Source organism: Cornus florida, unplaced genomic scaffold (genome assembly GCF_030987335.1).
Source record: "Cornus florida cultivar Cherokee Brave unplaced genomic scaffold, ASM3098733v1 CherokeeBrave_3.0.0_Hap2_Chr11, whole genome shotgun sequence".
Classification (NCBI taxonomy): Eukaryota; Viridiplantae; Streptophyta; class Magnoliopsida; order Cornales; family Cornaceae; genus Cornus; species Cornus florida.
Genome location: NW_026775581.1, coordinates 63505112 through 63525633, shown reverse-complemented (window position 1 = coordinate 63525633; position 20522 = coordinate 63505112). Strand labels below are relative to the sequence as shown.

Genomic DNA, 20522 nt, shown 5'->3' with positions numbered 1-20522 from the left:
ACATCATTTTATGCATAGTCACACAACGACAACATCAGCTCTCTCCATCCCTTTCAATGGCGATCTCAACACCACCACATCTCTCCATCCCTTTCAATGGCGATCTCAACACCACCACATCAAGGTAAGATCTCCCCAACTCTCTCTCTCTCAACTTTTTTCGAGTTGATTGAAACTGAGTTGTCTAAGATCAAACACCGTGAAATAAAGATGAAGATTTTTGTGTTTGTTGAGTTGCACAATGGGGAAAATCATATATTAATGGCGGTGAAATATATATATATATATATATTCACGAGCCCAAGCCTAAGCTCACCTAAAGACCGAACCGAGCCCGAGGAGCTTCATAACCTTGGCATCTTGGCAAGGCGAGCCCGAATAAGCTAAAGCTCGGCTGGGATCATTTGCAGTCTTACTTTTATGCACAGTCGCCTTGGATACAGGGCTACAACTCAGGCGGGTTTGAGGTATAAGTTGAGCCCAACCCACCACATAAAATGCTAAACCCAAGTCCAACCCTAACCCTATCATCAACCTTAAGTACTCAACCCGAACCCAATCCATCCTTTTACTTTTAAATTCGGGCTTAGATTCCGGATTAAAATTTCGGGTTAATTCGGGTTATTTATATGGCTAATCTTTATACCGAAAATTTAATATGATCTTGAATAAGTTTTATATTAAATTACTCTTAAACAAGAAGAAATTTAAAGATTTTTTATAGATTTTTAATAAATTACAAACAAATTTTTAGAAAATTAATTCTCCTAAATGTTAACATACAATAATTTAAGATTTAACAAAATAATTCAAAAGAGAAAAAGTAATTATTATTTAAATATTCTATATAATGTTTTTAAAAGTAAAAACATGTATGAAAATAATATTAGAATTCGAATTCGGGTTAGCTCGGGTTGCTAGCACTTCAATCTAAGTCCAACCCTAATTAAATTCGGGTTGAAAATTTTCAACCCAAGACCAACCCTAATTGTAAAAATAATTGCCCAAAATCGTGAAAAATTGGGTTAGGCTCGGGTTGGTTCGAGTTACCCAACCCAAGTTGCACCCCTACTTGGACATGAGTAGTGGAATTTGTCTATACTATAATTATTTTTTTTCTTGGCAAATAACATAGTCATCCGTTTTGCCCTTATTGTTTAAACCCTCCACCTTCTGTTTTGAAAAGTAAAAAACATACACTTAACTAGAAGCCTTGCCCATGCCTTAATTCATTTCACTATTTTTCACACTGTTGGAGTGAAGTTGTATGTATATGCAATACCCATTGGAAATTGGTAGAGTAGACTTATTGATTAGTGAGCAACTTATATATTGTTTTCTTAGGTCACGATCCTAGTAGCTATTGTTGTTGGCTTTTGTGGCTAGAACTGCTACTCTTGATGAAGATTATAGTTACTGACCAAAATGGATCGGTCCATATAATTGGAATTGTCCACTTGGGGTGTGTTGCGAAGATTTTTTTTATTATTGGCCAAAATGGACCCGTCTAATTTTTTTGGGCCATTCAATCTTTGGTAGTGAGTTCCAGAGCGGTGATTTTAATCAAAATGGACTAGTCCATCTTTTATAGACCAGTCCAAAATGGATGGGATGAGTCTCTTATTCCGATTTGGAAGGGTGAAGAATTGGGAAGGAATTTGTGATTAATATGGTAACTCCTTGTAGGCAAGCTGTGGCATTATTGTCCAATAAAGAATATGTTTAAGGCTATATAAATAGAGGTGAGTTTGAGAATATGAGTGTGTAGAGAGAGAAATAGATAATTGTAAAGAGAGAAAATGAGTTGAATTTGTGAGAAGAGAAAGAGTGTGTAACCAAAGTATTGAAGTAAAGATAGTCGTTTTTTGCTCGTGGACATAGGGAATTTGCCAAACTACGTAAATCTTATCTTATTTGTGTATATGTTTTTATCTGTTCTATTTTGTCAATAATGTGTGTGGAATCCTAAAAACTGGTTTCAGAGCTATGGCGGTAACTATTACTAATTTCAAAGCTATGACGGTAACTATTATAGATGAAAAGTACATGGTCAAGAAGTTTGATAGCAGAAGGAACTTCAGTCTTTAGCAAGTTCGAATGCGGGATTTACTGGTTCACCATGGTCTAGGAGAGGCTTTCGGCACAAAATCGGAAAAGTTAGAAGATGCAAGGAAAATCAACTCGAAGGCAATTAGTGTGATTCAATTGACATTGGCAGACGATATTGTGTATAATGTGATGGAAGAAGTTTTAACAACGGATATGTAGAAGAAGTTGGAGAATCTGTATATGGGAAAAAATTTCGCCAACTGATTAGTCTTGAAGCAAAAGTTATATTCCTTTCGGAGAAAATAAGGTGTAAGCTTGCAAGAACATCGGTACGCTAAGTGGTGAGAAAAGAAGGTTCAATAAGATTATTTGTGATTTATAATGTTGATGTTAAGTTAAGTGATGAGGGTAAAGAAATTATTTTGTTAACATCGGTACGCTCTACCTATAAATATTTGTTTAATAATTTGCTTTATAAAGAAATTATAATATTGATGTCAAGTTAAGTGATAAGGACAAAGTAATTATAATGTTGTATGGTTTAATTTGAACAAGTAATGTAAAGAGGCCACAAGGCCATTTTTATGTCAATGTATAGGTTTTTCATCATCAATTGCATACTTGTATGTATTTCCATGCACATTCTTGTTCATGATGTCTACGCCATGGTTTATGTTTTCATGAGGGCTGGGATGGACTTTGGACTTTGTTTATTACCTTATGCACTTTTCATTTTGGGTTGTTGTATTTTCTGGGGTTTTATGTTGGGTTTAAATAATAAATAACATGTAGAAATCAAAATTAAATTCTGAATTAAAGAGAGATTTTGATATCATACCTTATTAGAAGATTAAACTTTAGATACTTTTGAGAATTCCTTAGTGCCCTTTGAGAGATCTGAAAAATTCGAGAGCTTTACCCCCTTCTGAGAGTTATCGATACGATAGGTCTGAATAAGGGTTTTAAAACCATTATATATAACAACAATAGGGGGGATGACTTCTCTACAAACAAGCATATCTAAGTCTCCCTTCCTATCATGAAAACTTAGATATCAATGGTTAGAATTAAATCACACTAAATAAGTTAAAAAACCACAATCCAACGATATAAAACCATACTCCTAATTAGACTACCAAATTGGAAAGTATAACCCAATCCATCAAGTATCAATAATCACATTGCAATCATACTTTAGAAAAACGTAGTGATATATATAAATTTTCAACCATCTCCCACTTGGTCCATGTACTCTAAGTTTTATAAAATGACACTTGGATTGCAACACACTTTATAAAAGTCGAGTGGCCGCTCATTTTTATTTAGAAAATACAATTATCGAAATTAATGGATTGAAACTTTAGAACACTCTCCTCCATAAATTTCTTCAATAGTAGATCATGAATGCGTAGACAAGTAATATATTAGTCTAAGCAGTTCCATGCTCTCAAAACCGATTCCATTTAGGATTCAAGCAAATATAGTGGTTTTTACTATATATATTTCATGAGATGTGCAAACTGCGTCTGTTCAGCGTGAGGGTTTACCGATATGGAGTCAATCTTATATCTAGCCCAAGCTATCCTCATAGAGCGTTAACACTCCCACAGGCAAACTTTAGTAGTTATGTTTGGAGTTACCAATGTGGTGCCAATTTCACATCTTGTCCAAACAATTTTGCGAGTGAAATACCACTTTCAGGCAACAAGAATAATACGTGCACATATCATATACAACAATGTAATAATAATAATGATACATCATAACTTTATTTTCATGCAAATAACTGTCACCATAAGGTGCAAATAAACTGAAAGAAAATAATTGCAATGTAATATGATGTAATAGAGAAATCAGACATTATAATACAATGACTCTTAAATACCCATCCGAATCACATGCTCTTTAAATATTTTTGGCTGAAGACCTTTAGTGAGAGGATTTGCAATCATCTTTACTATATCTATATGGAGAACCTCAATAGTATCTTTCTTAACCTTCTCGCACACATAAAGGTACTTTACATCTATGTGCATATTACGCTTGGTTAATTTTTTATTTTTCACATATTTTGTGACAGCTTCATTATCACATAAAAGTATTAAAGGCTTGTGTATGGAGTCCACAACCTTTAAATTTGCAACAAAATGTTTCAACCACATGGCACGTTTGGTCGCTTCATAACAACTGATCAACTCTGCATACATAGTTGAATCTATGATAATGGATTGCTTAGAGTTTTTCCATAATACAGCTCCCTGAGCCAACATAAAGATATATCCAGAAGTAGATTTTCTACTATTCAAACAACTTGCATAGTCTGAATTAAAATAACCAACTATTTCTAAACGATCTGATTTCCTGTACACCAAGATAAACTTTTTTGTTCTCTGAAGATACCTCAAAAGTTTCTTCATCGCCCTCTAATGAGCAATACCTCGATTTTATTGAAATCTTCCAAGTATCCCAACCACATAAATGATATTTGGTCTAATGCACGTCATAGCATACATCAGACTTCCAACTGTAGACGCATATGCAGTGGCATCAATTTTACTTCTCTCAATCTCATTCCTAGGACATTGTTCTTCTGAAAAAATATTCCCTTTTACAACTGGAACCTCACCAGGCGTACAATTTCTTATCTCAAAAGTTTTTAAAATTTTATAAATATATACCTTTTGAGATAAACCAAGTGTGCCTGTCATGCGATCTCTATGGATCCTAATACCCAGGACAAACTTAGCATTACCCATATCCTTCATATCAAAATGACTTGATAAAAAATTCTTCGTATCATGTGTCACATGAATGTCATTGCTAGCTAGTAAGATATCATCAACATATAAGACAAGAATAATAAAACGACTCCCACTAACCTTGAGATATATGCATTTGTCTCCAACATTCTCCTTAAACCTATAGCTAGTAATCACTTCATCAAATTTCAAGTACCACTGTAGTGAGACTTGTTTAAGCCCATAAATTGATTTCTTTAATTTACACACTTGATGTTCATGTCCCTTAACCATAAAACCTTCAGGTTGAGACATGTATATCTCTTCCTCAAGGTCTCCATTAAGGAATGTTGTCTTCACATCCATCTGATGCAACTCAAGATAATAATGTGCAACAATAGTAAGAATGACTCTCAAAGAGTTCTTTGATGAAATTGGAAAGAAAGTCTCAGAGAAATCAACACTTGGCTTTTGCTTGAAACCTTTAGCCACCAATCTAGCTTTATATCTATCAACATTTCCAAGTGAATCCCTCTTGGTCTTAAAAACCCATTTGCACTCCACCGCATTGCGATCTGTAGGTAAATCAGTCTACACCTCATTAACATCTATAGAGTGCATTTCATCTTTCATAACATCTATCCAACAAGAAGATTCATGACTTTCCATGGCTTCATTAAATGAAGTTGGATCCTCATGCTCACCAATGTCAACTTTACTAACATACACCTCAAAGTCATCAGGTATAGCGGACCTCCGAGTTCTGGAAGATCTTCTAAGTTGAGCAGGCTCAGAAAGTGGATTAAAAGTTGAAGCAAGATGATGCAAACGAGGAATACCTGAAGGGGTGGGACTAAGAGCTTTGAATGGAATCACTGAAGTTGGAATTAAATCTATGGTAAATGGAATAGGTACAGAAGATTGCTCATCTGTAAAAGAAAAAGTACGATGATCTAAACTCCCACTCGATTCGCCATTCTCAATAAATTTTGCATGACTTGTCTTAACAATCTCCATAGGTCTAGAAGGACAATAAAATCTGTAACCAAATGATCTCTTAGGATACCCAATGAAATGACAAGTAACAGTGTAAGGATCAAGTTTCTTAATATCAGGATTATACAACTTTGCCTCTACAAGACATCCCCATACATGCAAATGTCGAAAATTAGGTTTACGACCTGTCCAAAGCTTGAAGGGTATTTCAGGAGCTTCTTTACATGACACCCTATTAAGAATATAAACTGTCATTTTAAGAGCTTCTCCCTAAAAGTTCTCAGATAGTGAAGAATAGCTCATCATATTGCGAACAACATCTTGATAGGTGCGGTTTCTCCTCTCTGCAACTCCATTTTGTTCAGGAGAACCAGGTGTGGTATACTGTGGCACTATGCCTTGCTCCTTGGAGTATGTGACGAAAGGACTATGATTCATACCTTCCTAGTCTATTCTCCCATAATACTCACCACCTCGGTTCGATCTTACAATTTTAATCTTTTTGCCTAACTGTTTTTCAACTTCAGTTCGATAGATCTTAAACATGTTAAGTGTATCGGACTTTTGGTGTATTAGGTACAAATAAGCATACCTTGAGAAATCATCAATAAAGGTAATAAAATACCTTTGTCCTCCTCGAGAAGCGGTAGGAAACGGACCACAAATATCTGTGTGAACAAAGTCCAAAAGACTAGATGACCAGCTAGCCTCAAAGTTGCGTTTCTTCTGCATCTTCCCCTCAGTCAACACATAAATAAAAATTTGAAAAATTTAATGGTCCTATAATCTCATCTTTGACCAAGCGTTCAAGTTTCATTCGAGAGACATGCCCCAATCTCCTATACCACAACATAGATGAATTCTCTCTAATAAAAGCATGTTTTGATCCAGAAGGTATCGAATCCACAGAAAAAAAAGCAGGTATATGAGAATCATCCAACAATAACTGATATAAACCATCATAAATCATCAACTAAACAACCAGGTCCAACTATATTATTACCATAATGAATAGTAACTGATCCATCACCAAAAGAAAATCGAAAACCCAAAACATTAAGTCTTGAAACTGAAAGTAAATTACGCCTAATAGTAGGAATATAAAAAATATCCTGAAGCTCTAAGGAAAAACCAGTGTGTAACACTAGCGAAATCGTCGCAATAGTAGTAACATGAACTGCATCAGCATTACCCAACACCAATTTTTCCTCAGCTCTGGGTTTTCTTTGGCTTCGAAGTCCCCGTGATGAACAGGAGATATGAATAGATGCACCGGTATCAATCCACCATGTATGATTTGACACATTTACTAAGTTGGATTCAAATATTACCATAGCAACTCCCATACCTACTTTGTTTTTCTTTAACCAATTTTTGTAGCTGTAGTAGTCTTTCTTTTGATATCCTTTATTCTTAAAAAACCAACATTCATCATTCACATTTATATAATCAATGCCTTTTCCTTTGTTGTCCTGTTTTTCATTTTTCTGAATTGCCTGATTCCCTTTTTTGCCGCTTTCCACTTGAAGTTATTCCTGCTTCTACTACTTACGGCAAGATGAGCTGACTCAAATTTAACACCCTTGAGCCGCTCTTCCTCGGTCACACAAAGTGCTAATAGCTAATTAATATCCCATTTTGTCTCTTGTGAATTATAATTTACCCTAAAAGCATAAAAAAATCTAGGCAGAGAATAGATCACCGTGTGAACCAATAACTCATCATCAAATTTGATTCCTTGCTCCCTGAGACCATTAACCTGCTTGCATATCTTATAGATATGCTCCCTTACTGAACCCCTGCCATCATAACTGGTTGACATAAGTTATGTCAGATAATAATATTGAAGTTGCTTCTTAGTACCCATGAACTGCTTCTTAAGTAAATCAAGAAGCTTCTTGGCAGTATCAAATATAGGAATATGGCCACGAATAGTCTCACCAATAAAAGCACGGATCAACCTGATGGCTATGGTATTAGCCTTAATCCACTTAGCATGTAACAACTTTAATGCTTTAGAAGACTTTTCAGTGATTGCAGCGGGTTTCTCCTCATAAAGTACGAATTCATAGTCTAAGAAACCCAACAAAATATCAACACTTGTCCTCCAAGTAGTATAGTTCGAACCATTTAATGGTTCAATCTACGTGAGCTGTCTTTAAATAACGGAAACGTCTATAACTGATATACATGTTATATCAAATAGCATAAAATGAACAACATATAAAATAATATGTAACTTTAGGGATTATTTCTTTAATTCGTGTTTGGGGTTTTAAGCCGAACTTCTCAGGATGTTTTACTATATGCAAAAACCGTCCATCCTGCGGGAACAGATAAAATGCCATCTAAAAATCACATTTTGGCAGAATTTTAGATTTTTATTTTACCCACCAAACTTGCGATCAAATCGCATATAGACTTATTTGATTATGCTTGAGTTGTTGCTAAACACTTCCACTACCTTTTGGCAAGTGGGTTATTTAATTATAATCCAAGCACTCTCAAATATTCTACTCACTTATCTCACACTAAGACATTGATCACCTTTTGCTAAAACAAATGCCCTCATGTAGGTAAGTACACTGTGAAACCTCAATAAGACCAATGCCTTAAAATTTCAAAAAATTAATAACCTCCATGAGCGTGTCACTTTTTAGCAGGCATCACTTACTTTGACTATTATTTTTGAAACGGTCACTTTACCAGTCCTTATAAACCCCAATGAAGGATCTTATTTTTTTAGAAGTTCCATTTTAATCAGGTTCAAATTTATTTATATAGTGTGCATAAACTAAAACCAAAATATGGAACAAATACCATAAATTAATTATAAAGTATTGGATAGCACTATTAAAATTATATGTATAGTACACTCATGAGGTTACGCAATTTCATCACCATTGTATAGGATTACTATCAATTAGTCAGTAGGCAATTAATAAATAATACATGAAATTACTACCTCACATATATGGAATAATTTAAAGAAGTAATTAAATATTCAAAACATATATCTCTCTATATACTATATACAGTATGTGTTTCGCAATTAAATTCATTGATTTCATTTTGTTCCTCGTTCGACGTGCACAACATATAAAGGAAACAAACTGATTACATTGCATAACAAATTAATGCTTAAAACTTCTCGTTCAACATGCAATGATATAATGGATATGAACTGATATATATATATATATATATATATATATATATATACACATATAGCATAACAAATTTATTACTTAACAAATTCTTGTTTGGCGTGCAATGAATTTTTTGTATAAATTATTTTCAAACAGATGAATTAATTACTCACCCACGAAAAATATGAATCAATTACATATGCATATGCAGTGCAAACACACAATTTTTCATATGATTAATCACCCACGAAAATCGAGGACGCTAAGGTAAATAGTGAGATTTCAAATACACCGATTTAAGTATCCTACATAATAAATCAATCTTTACTATTTTGATTTCTACAAATCCTAACTTGGCTCTGAAACCAATTGTTGGGTTTAAATAATAAATAAAATGTAGAAATCAAAATTAAATTATGAATTAAAGAGAGGTTTTGATATCATACCTAATTAGAATATTAAACTTTAGATACTTTTGAGAATTCCTTAATGCCCCTTGAGAGATCTGAAAAATTAGAGTGTTTTACCCTCTTCTGAGAGTTGTCGATATGATAGGTTTGAATAAGAGTTTTAAAACCCTTATATATAACAACAATTAGGGGGGGGGGGGGGGGGGGGACGGCTTCTCTACAAACAAGCATACCTAAGTCTCCCTTCCTATCATGGAAACTTAGATATCAATGGTTAGAATTAAATCAAACCAAATAAATTGGAAAACCACAATCCAACGGTATAAAACCATACTCCCAATTAGACTACCAAATTAGAAAGTACAACCCAATCTATCACGTATCAATAATCACATTGCAATCCTATTTTAGAAAAACGTAGTACATAGGACCATAATGTAATTTTATTATTTATATATATAAAAAAAAAATTCCAAAATTTTAAGCATGAGTATTTTTCTCAGGAGCTCAAGTACTGGCTTTGATGAGCTCGAGCATTCCATTATCCGAGAAATTCATCCCATATCTCCATTTATACTCGATAATTTTTCTTAAAGCTCGGGCATTTTTTGCGAAGGTCGAGCATTTATCCCAGTGACTAATGATACGGCAACCAAATTTAGTCACCGAATAAGACCCTAAATTGCCACATCACTCATTCATTCATTAAATGAAAAAATCTACCATTTTAAAAAGACTACTTTACCCTCAAAATATCATCCAAACTCTTTTACGTTTTCTTTCTCTCAAATAAATATCCAGTCTTTATGTTCAAAATGGCTCTTTCTCTCTCTCTCTCTCTCTATATATATATATATATATATATATAAATATATATATCAACCACAACCCCATCGTCTCATCAATAAGTATACAATTTCCCTCCATGATCTACAATCTTTAGTTAATCCGATTGGGTCAAGCGATGAACAAGGAAGGTTGTATCATCATCACCGATCCAACATTCTATTTAACAATTCACTAGAAAAATTAATGGTGACCCATCAAACCAGCGAATAAATCATAATTTTTCTTCCCTCTTCTCTCTCTGATTCTGACTCTATCTCTCTCTTCAATTTCACATCTCTCACATATATGCCATAATCTCTAACTTCATTAGGGCTTTGTGAAGGAAAATGGCTATACTCATCTATGTCATGGTGTATTGTTAATTTGGGTCTTCGATCTTCTTTGAATAAAGAAGACAATAGAAATGAATATATAATTTGAAAAGTTTGATGAGTCATTGAGAAGGAACAAATTTGAAAGTCTTTTAGGGAGAGATGTGAAGCTAAGGGATTGTGGTAGTGGAGGGGTGGGGGCAACACAGAGATGGTGGCGGTGGAGAGGTGGATAGGACAGTGAACAGAAAGATGGTGGCGGTGGAGGTGGAGGTGGAGAGGAGGGTAGGACAGTGACAGAGATGGAGAAATATTGAGAGAAAAATAAAGAAGGGTTTGGACGATTATTCGAGAGAGAGAAAATGTAGAAGGGTTTAGATGATATTTTGAGGGTAAAGTGGTCTTTTTAAAATGATAAAATTTTTCATTTAATGAATGAGTGAGTGATGTGACAATTTCGTGTCTTATTTGGTGATTAAATTCGGTTGGCGTATTATTACTCTATCCCAGTACTTCACATATTTGTTCTCTTTCTTTTTATGGTTGTATCTCTTTCATTATAAACTCCAATTAAGTCATTCTTGAGCCTAACTTGAAGGGTTTTGAGCTAACTTTCCAATGGTGGACACCCCATCCACCATATTTGATATGAAATGACCATTTTACCCTTAACTTCCGTATTTATGACTCTTTTGACTTTAGCTTCCGTATTTGTTGCTCAAGTTCTCAAGTAGGGTTTGCATTTACTTGGTTAATGCATCGAGTCGTGGGATTTGGGGCGTTACAACCAAAATTTTAACTCATGAGTGCAATCAACTGTCACATTCTCCAAAATAATCTTGAAGATTTCCTAAAACATGACATGGTTTCTGATATTGATGGGACATAATTATTTTCAGAACTACAAATTTTAAGAGAAGCTTTATTAAAAGGAACAAAAAAGGCAATTGAGGTATTGGGTGTTATAAAAAGTCAAAGTTATTATTTTCCAAGTGCTTGGATTGCATATAGAGTATTATTGAATATCCCAGTTACAGTTGTATTTGCTAAGAGAAAATTTTCAAACTTAAAGTTGATCAAATCTTATCTACGGTCGATGATATGTTGGAAAAACTTAATTGGAGTACTTTAATTGATAATTTTGCGGCTCAAAATGTAAGATGATCACATTTATTTTAATATGAAGTTGAATTTTTATTTTTGTGACTAAATTGTGTTGAATATATATATATATATATTTTTAATTTTTTGATGTAAACTAGATCGTGTTCTTTATAAAGCGCTAAGATCAAGATTTTTTTTTTTTTTTTTTTGGTGTGTTTTCAACATTAATATATTTTGTGTTTATCGTTTCATTTTAATGAAAATTTTGCACTCTTATAAATTTTTGGCACGTGCGAAACCTTATGTATAAAAAGCCTTGTATTTAAAAGTTCACTTAGGGCCTCTTAAAATTTTGGGAGTCTTAAGGCCGACCTTGAGAATGGTCATTCCATTCTCAAGTAATTTTTTTTAAAAAAATAAAATTCCAAAACACCCTTATATTTCAAGTCCAAAAACCACCATCACCACTGCCACCACTTTCCTCAACCACCACCACTGCCTTTCACAACCGTCACCTTTACCATCGTTACTGCTGCTACCACCACTGTCACAGCTTCCACCACCACACCGATGTTATCGTCACCACCATCGCCACTTCCATAGCCACCACCATCGCCTTCCATCGCTGTCATTGCCATCGCCACCATTGTCGCCGCCTCCACCACCAATGCTTCCATCATCGACTACCGTCGCCTCTACCACAGCTTCCACCACCACACCGATGTTATCGTCACCACCATCGCCACTTCCATAGCCACCACCATCACCTTCCATCGCTGTCATTGCCATCGCCACCATTGTCGCCGCCTCCACCACCAATGCTGCCATCATCGACTATCGTCGCCTCTACCACATTTGTTGTTGTCACCACCACTGTTGCCGCCACCTCTACTGCCTTCCACTGCCATCACTACCACTACAATCGCCGCTTTCCACCACCACCACCATTGCCGCCGCTTTCTACTATCGCCACTACCTTTCACCATAGCCATCACCGCCAACTTCCAATACCACCACTTACATCACCACCACCTATCACCTCTACAATCATTGTCGCCGCAGTCACCACTACCTCTATTTTTAAAAAAAATATATAAAATAATACTATTTTGTTAATTTAATTTATTTATCACCGAATTGGGTATTTCGAAAAATTTAATTTGAAATTCATTACATTCTAGATTTTAAATTAGTCCAACCAAACGCTAGAATAGTTATATTTATTCAATTCATATATTATTTCATATTTGTAACCAAGTAATAGAATGAGAATGACTATTCTATTCCATTCTCATTATATTTTCACTTGCATTCCATTCCATTCCTGCATACTTAGTTAAGAAGCACAGATACTTCTACGAGAGCGACGTACTCGTATCGGTGTCGGATACCGATACTCTTCAGATATTTGCAAATACGTATCTGTTTCGATCTTAAATGTATCCAAAATTTTAAAAATATATTTTTAATTTTTAACACGTATCCGATACTTCTCAGATATTTTGATTGCGTACGTATTTAATATTTCTCAATACTTGTTAATACATTTTTAATAAGTTTTGAACATTAAAATGTACGAACAATAATACACAGTATAATTACTAAAAAAAAGTTCAAAATTTATTAAGTGATGACTAGAGATACTTGGTTTATGTGTTATGAAACGAACTTTTATATTAGATTAATGATTGCATTTAGATTTTTAATGTTATAGAAAATTGATATAAAAAAATGTATTTATTATTATTATTATTTATCGTATCCGATTGTACCCGTATTCTATTTATTTTTAAATTTATCATATGGCTATGTCCGAATCTTATTGTGTTTATACTTTATATTCGTATTCGTGATTCGTAACTACATCCCATAGGCAGCATTGTCGATGCAACAGTTGTTGGAGTTGCATGTTTATTGGCTCGTTAGCATTATTTTTTAGTAACAACTTCAATGTGTGACGTGGATTTTTTTTCTTTCGTGTCCTCCACTTTCAATTTGATCTCTCTTCTGATGTTATTCGTTACTTTTGTATTCTTCTTCTTTTTCTTTTTCTTTTTCAATTTTGCAATTTATCCTCTTTTGACAAATGGACCAAGATTGCCGACTCTTTTTCTGTTTATTTTTGAAGGAAAATATTTTGGCAAAAAATTTATTCTAAGAAAAAGCGGTACTAGTTTGAGATATATATTGAAGCTGCAAGAAATCTATATAACAATTCCCTAATATTAAGGACAACTGTATATCAGAATAAATGGAGACTTAAAAAGAAAGGAATTTTCCTCAGATATTTTCCTGTCAATGTTTTTAGTGAATGTAAACTAAAAATTCTTGGTAGGCATTTTGTTTTTACCATTTTGTCTTTTTCTAAAACAAAATAAATATTTTGTTATATGTTATTCTGAATAGTAATCAGAAATATACTTAATAATATCTTTTTGTTTCAAAAATTTTAAAAGATAAAATATAAAAGCATGTTTAGTAAAAAAAATGTTGCAAGTTTAAAAAATATTTTATTAATTTAAAAAGTTCATTTAATAGTTTTTCAACATTAACAATATATAAAATATCATTAGTATTTCGACTTTTAACAATTATTCCCGAAATATTTTGACACTTTTCTCACACATGTTTTTGCATGATTCATTGCTACAAAAACAAAAAAACAAAAGACAAAACATTAAAAAATTGAAACAATATATTATTTGTGCTGATCTAACATTACAAGTTTAGTGCCGACAATTAATCTATCTATATCCACATGTAATCTAATTTATTATATATTACGACTAATTTAAATTTTAAGCATCAAGTTGAATTGAAAGCCATTGGCTAAATCTTAAAAAACGCTACATATATATACATCATGAATTCGCACGTGTTTGGATTGTTCTTATTAAATAGTTAATATATTCTCGCCGACAATAGTTTTTTATAACATTATGATGTCCATAAAAAATGAAAGTTTATCAAACTATGCATTATTGAAAGCTTAAAATAATAGCATGAAAAAAAGTAACTTTCTCTAATAACATATACTGATTCAATTGAAACTGAAGAATAAGAATTAAAAAGTAAACAGAAAACTCAATCAAATTAATATTTACGAGCAAAGAGCATGAAGAAAATTACTTTTAAAATAAATTCATACAAATCGTTCTTGCTTAACTATAAATGGTGTGTGTGTGTATATATATATATATATATATATATTTTACCAACACTTATATTGGATTATTACTTCTCAAAGAGAGATTAAATGTTCAAGCCTCCATAAATACATGCGTAAGTTTGTAGGAATATTATATATATAGAATTAATCTCAGAAAACTATTTTAAGCATATATATATATATAACTTTTTATTTGGTCCTTTTCTTTTTTTGAAAAAAATAAGAATAAATAGGGAATTTGATGGTCGTATGAATTTGACTGATTTTTAGACTCATGTCATCGCATCAAAATTTTGAATGATGTGAACTCCAATCACATAAATCAAATCATTAAGAACATCCTAAGCAAATCCAAAGGAAAAAAAAAAGGCAACAAAAAGAGGACACATAATTATACCAACAACAAAAGATGAGAATTCACCAACGGGTTAGTGGTTTAACGATATCAGTGTCTTACTTTTTAAAGGAATGTTAAGGATTCAAGTCTCAAAAGAGACAAATATATGTGAGTATCAATTAAAAAAAAAGATGATGATGATGATGAGAATCCAAACCAGATAATATTAAGAAATATGTATGAGTACCAACTAAAAAAGAAAAGGAAAAAGATGATGACGATGAGAATCCAAACCAGACAATATTAATAAAAAAAGATTACCTACTCTGGTAAGGCTCCTCATAAGCCATAGTTTATGTGAGTTGGAGTTTTCCTACTACCACTAGAATATCTATAAAAACATGCATATGAAGAATTATAATGCATCTCACATTGTCCCTTGTTACGAGATCACTTCAAACATAATTCCTAGGCGTAGATTTAAAACCCTAGAGTTATGGGTTCCCTTACACAGCAGCCTAAGCTTCCTGTTATACACTTCTGTGAGGAAAACTTGAAGCCTGGTACAAATTCTTGGCTATCAACACGAAACAAAACCGTGCAAGCTCTTGAAGAGTACGGTTGTTTCGTAGCAGTGTATGATGGAGTTTCTTTGGAGCTTCACAATGCAATTTTTCGCGCATCAAAAGCGTTATATGATCTCGACGCAGAAACCAAAGCACAGATCAGTTCTGATACACCTAGTCATGGCTATGTTGGACAAGAGCCTTTAGTTCCTCTCTATGAAAGCTTGGGCATCGAAAACGCAAAAACTCTACAAGGGGTTCAGAAATTCACTAATCTCATGTGGCCCTCCGGAAATGATTTTTTCTGGTATAGTATGTTTTAAAATATATTGTCGGATACAAAAATGATCTATTGTAGTTCACTGCTGAACAAGAAATTTATCTATTTATCCACACTAACGTACTTACATTTTTATATTTAAATCATATATAATGGTAACCATTCTTGATGTGACGTAAAATAGTCACAACTTGATATTTTTCGATCCCCATATGAATTTAATTTCTTCATATATAATATTTCATTAGATTTTTTGTTTCACTAAATTTATTGTTTATTAATTTTTGTTATTTTTCTTGGTCAGTGAAACTGCACTTTCCTTCACAAAGGAAGTATCGGAATTAGATCAAACTGTGATGAAAATGATATCAGAGAGTTATGGTATCCAGAAGTACTACGAGTCTCTCCTTGGGTCCACCACTTACCTGTTTAAACTTATGAAATACAGAGAACCAAAAGTGAATGAGACTAATATTGGTATCATCCCCCACACGGACAAGAGCTTCATGTCCATTCTTCATCAGCATCAAGTTGAGGGTTTGGAGATTAAAACAAAGGGCGACCTATGGATTCCAATTGACCCTTCTCCTTCATCTTTCATTGTCATGGCAGGAGACATATGCATGGTGAGTCTCTAAACACAGTAATATCTCATCTTATTCCATATCAAGGGTAGTTTGGGAATCGAAAAAAAAATTAACTAAATTTCTTTCAATTTCATACTCCCCAACGCAATTAAAGTTGCAAACCCAAATGTTTTGTATATATGCATGTTTAGGCATGGACGAATGGCAGAATAGAACCTCCTACTCATCGGGTGATCTTGAGTAGCAAAGAAAGATACTCTGTTGGTCTATTTTCATTCATTAGGGATGTGATTATACAGATACCAGAAGAGCTCGTCGATGACACACATCCTTTACGGTATAAGTCATTTCATCACTACAAATTTCTGGACTTCTTTCATTCGGATGAGGGCAGGAAATCCAACTTCCCAATCAAAGATTATTGTGGTGTTTGACTAACATTCTTTGGCCTACAAGAATGAATAATGTTTGTATGTTTGCGTGCTTTAAATAAAAAAATAAAATAAAAGGTAGTGCCATTGTCGGTTGAAGGCGAATACTTTACTTTTATTGAGCTCACAACTCTTGTAACGAGACATTCTCAATGAAACCATTGTGGGGGTTCTAGTTAAGTGAGAAGTTCCTCATTGTGACTTATTCTTACGTAAAATTCATGTCTAAGTATGGTGATTGGGTGCACTTTTGTACAGTTCATGAGAATTTCTTGGTCATGATGCTTGGTTACGTGCAGGCTTTGTTAAGAAGTCCATGGATTTGATCTCATGGGTATTCCACATTAACTGGAAAAAACGTACAACTGTCTTCTCCCTTTAAACCCATGAATTTTTTTATTTTTTTTTCATTTCAATTATATAGCTAAAAAAAAAAAAAAAAGGTAGTTAGAACTATTTTATACACTTAGTCACTTAATAAGTTTACTTTTTATCCTTTACTATTTTATGTTGTTGACGTATTATGATTTACAATTATGACTAATGGTTTAAAATTATAAATTTTAATATTTATCTAAAATTAGTATTTATATCATAGTTAATAATTATTATTTAAGTAAAATTTTGCAACTCTTTAAATTTTAATCTTTGCTACTATTTGTTGCTCATGATTCATGAATATGCAAAAAAAAATAATACATTTGATTTCATTCATATTTAAAATTGTAATTACTCAAATAAATTCCTAATTAATTATTTAAAAATAAAATTTATTTTGATATGATCTGTAATGACATTGGCAGTAAGTAACACAACCAATTCGATTAAAAACCAAGAAGCAATCTAACCAGTTTCAAATCCAACATCTAGAAATAACCATACTAGATTATAAATGATCCAATAGAATTACACAACAGTGAAACCTTAGAAATTTAAAATAGTAAACAGAACTCCAGCAACTAAAATGTCAAATATTAGTAATAACCCATAAATAAAAGAAAACAAGCTACTACAACCCGCAGTCTTCTTCTACCAGCGTCTCTGAAGGTTTTGCTCTAGCGCTGAAGGTGAGATGGCAGATGATATCTTTATCCTTGGGGATAGTGACGTCCAAGTCTTTTCCGGCTTCCCTCATCCTTATAACTCTCTCATGAAAACGAGCCCCAAGTTTATACCTTCCGTAACCACTTATCATTGCCCAAAACTTTTGGCATCCATTCTTTGGCTTTTGCAATTACGGTCACATCAACTAATGAGATCAATGTCCAAACTTGGACTGCAGATGCCTGACATTTAATATGTTTGATAATCTGCTCTTTCTTAGTTAAGTAAATGAGTTAATCATGTTAATCCATTTATGACCCGAACTCATTTAAAGTCAACCCAAACCCACTTACCTCGTGTCGTGTTGACGGGTCGTGTCGTAATTTTTCACCCCTAATGATAAGTCTCACCTTTGCCTTTCTGAAATTTTCAAGAATACAACGGGGAGTATGATTTTGCCATTAGGCTTTTTATATAATGCCAATTTGAAGAATGAGGAATTAGGGGGATGAAGTTCTTAAGGGATGCCATATTTTACAAGTTTCTTTACCCCATAATAGTGGTTGCTGTGACTTATGATTGTGGAAAGTTGCCTATACGCTTCTCATACTGAATTGGAGGGCCAAAGTCTCAAAATTTAATTCTATAATGAGAATTGTACTCCTGAAATTATGGGTGAGAAATTAGAGACCATTCTATTAATAATTAATGTTTGGCATTCATATCATATTAATTTCCTCTTTGTCCAATGTATTGTTTTTTTCTTCTTTAATTTTCTTTTCTTTGTTTGGAGTTGGGAGCAATGCAAAATAATTTTCATTTTCTAATGGTCTCACTACATCCGTATTCCATTCCATGAGTAACAAAGTAAACAGATATGATAACTTATAAATACAAAGCGTCATGACAAGGAGCCTGATAGTCTAACAAGTCATACTAGTTTGATGCAAGTATGGGGCATGGATCCTGCCACTAGTGTAATCTTAGTCTGTTGAACTCTAAATGATTTTCCAAATATATGCGAAAACAATCAAGATTTTGACCTTCACCAGAATCAACGATTATTTGAGCCACTCTATTGGTTTTTTTTCATGCCAAGAATGTTAGGGGTTAGTGGTTAGAAAGAACGAAATGGTATAAGGCTTAAACACAGGCTTTCGGACACGAGGAACAATCTAACCGCTCGGACAATACGACAGTTATAGCCACTTTGTTCGTCTCCATATGGTATTGTCGTTATGGCGTGTTTGCCCCTTTTTTTTTTCATTGTAAATATTTACTAATCTATATAATTTGCTTGAATTTTAAGAGGAAAAAAAAAAATTTGTGACCGTTGTTTTATGTTTGCTTTAGAATTTTGGATAAATGAGTGACGACAACCAACTCAATAGTGACAGTTGTAAATCAGCTTATGTTCCTACAAAAGTCATGTTTGTTTTTCGATTCAAAATGATAGCTGCATGTACAAAGAAAAGAGGCTAGACACAAATAGGAAACAAAAATTAAAGTGTGCAGAGTGTTTATCTTAACAATGAGCAAAAAATCTTATCATAATTTATAGGGTACTGTTAAGTGCAAGAAACACTCCTCTTAAATTAAAAAGGTGCAAAAAACCCTTTATTATTATTTTTGGTGCACAAAACCTTCTACTGTTTGCTTTGGTGCAAATTGGCCCCTAATCATTCATTTTGGCCAACTTTTTTTTATGAAAATCTCAAAACTGCCCTTTCCACCATTGACCACCAAAGAACCACCTCGTTGCTAATCATCAACCACTAATCACTCCACCGGCAGCCGCCAAAACCACTATGATCTCTCTCCTCTCTCTTTCATTTTCTTCATTCTATCTCTTCTCTCGACCTAATACTGCCCCACTTGTAATGTCCCGAATTTTTCTGACTTTTATTTCATTTATTTTTTCGTGCCTCATTTTGTGTGCCACGCGGGCCGACCCCGAGGGCCGTTTATGTCTATTTCTTGAACCGAGAGTTTTAGAAGTGTATTTTTAATTATTTTTAAGTCAATTAGATGTGATGGTGTCATGCATTTTAGAATTTTTCGAAAGTCACTAGGGAACCTCTCTCGGTTTTGCCATTTGTATAGAAGGGCATTGTAGACATTTCATGTGCATATACATATATGTGTATCTATATATGTTTGGAGATATTTTGGGGATAGAAAAGACATTGCATTGAAAGATAAGGGGCTAATGGGTAACTTGGCATAAAGTTGGATCCACACAAAGCTTGACACTTGGCATGTTTTGGGCCATGAGACCATTTGCAAGACCAAACCAACCTTTATTTCCTCTCCCCATTTCGGCCAAACTCTCTAGACACAAATTTTGTAGTCTGCAAATAAGAAACAAAATTGGGAGCAAATAGAATATTTTATTAATTTATAAAGATGGAGTACAATCCTTTGAAATAATATTCCAAAGAATAAGGTCCTCTGATTTGATCTCCTTTTCGGTTGATTGGATCCAAGGGCTGCACAAGCTTG

At 33.5% G+C, this 20522-nt stretch overlaps 1 protein-coding gene across 1 annotated transcript; it reads left to right on the top strand.

Annotated features, from left to right (window-relative positions):
* The first annotated feature begins 15608 nt into the window (after nucleotides 1-15608).
* Nucleotides 15609-16979, top strand: LOC132281178 (probable 2-oxoglutarate-dependent dioxygenase AOP1.2). Its single transcript, XM_059782906.1, has 3 exons — nucleotides 15609-15985; nucleotides 16263-16584; nucleotides 16845-16979. Exons 1-3 carry the CDS (start codon nucleotides 15609-15611, stop codon nucleotides 16977-16979), a joined length of 834 nt encoding a protein of 277 aa, XP_059638889.1.
* The last annotated feature ends 3543 nt before the right edge of the window (nucleotides 16980-20522 follow it).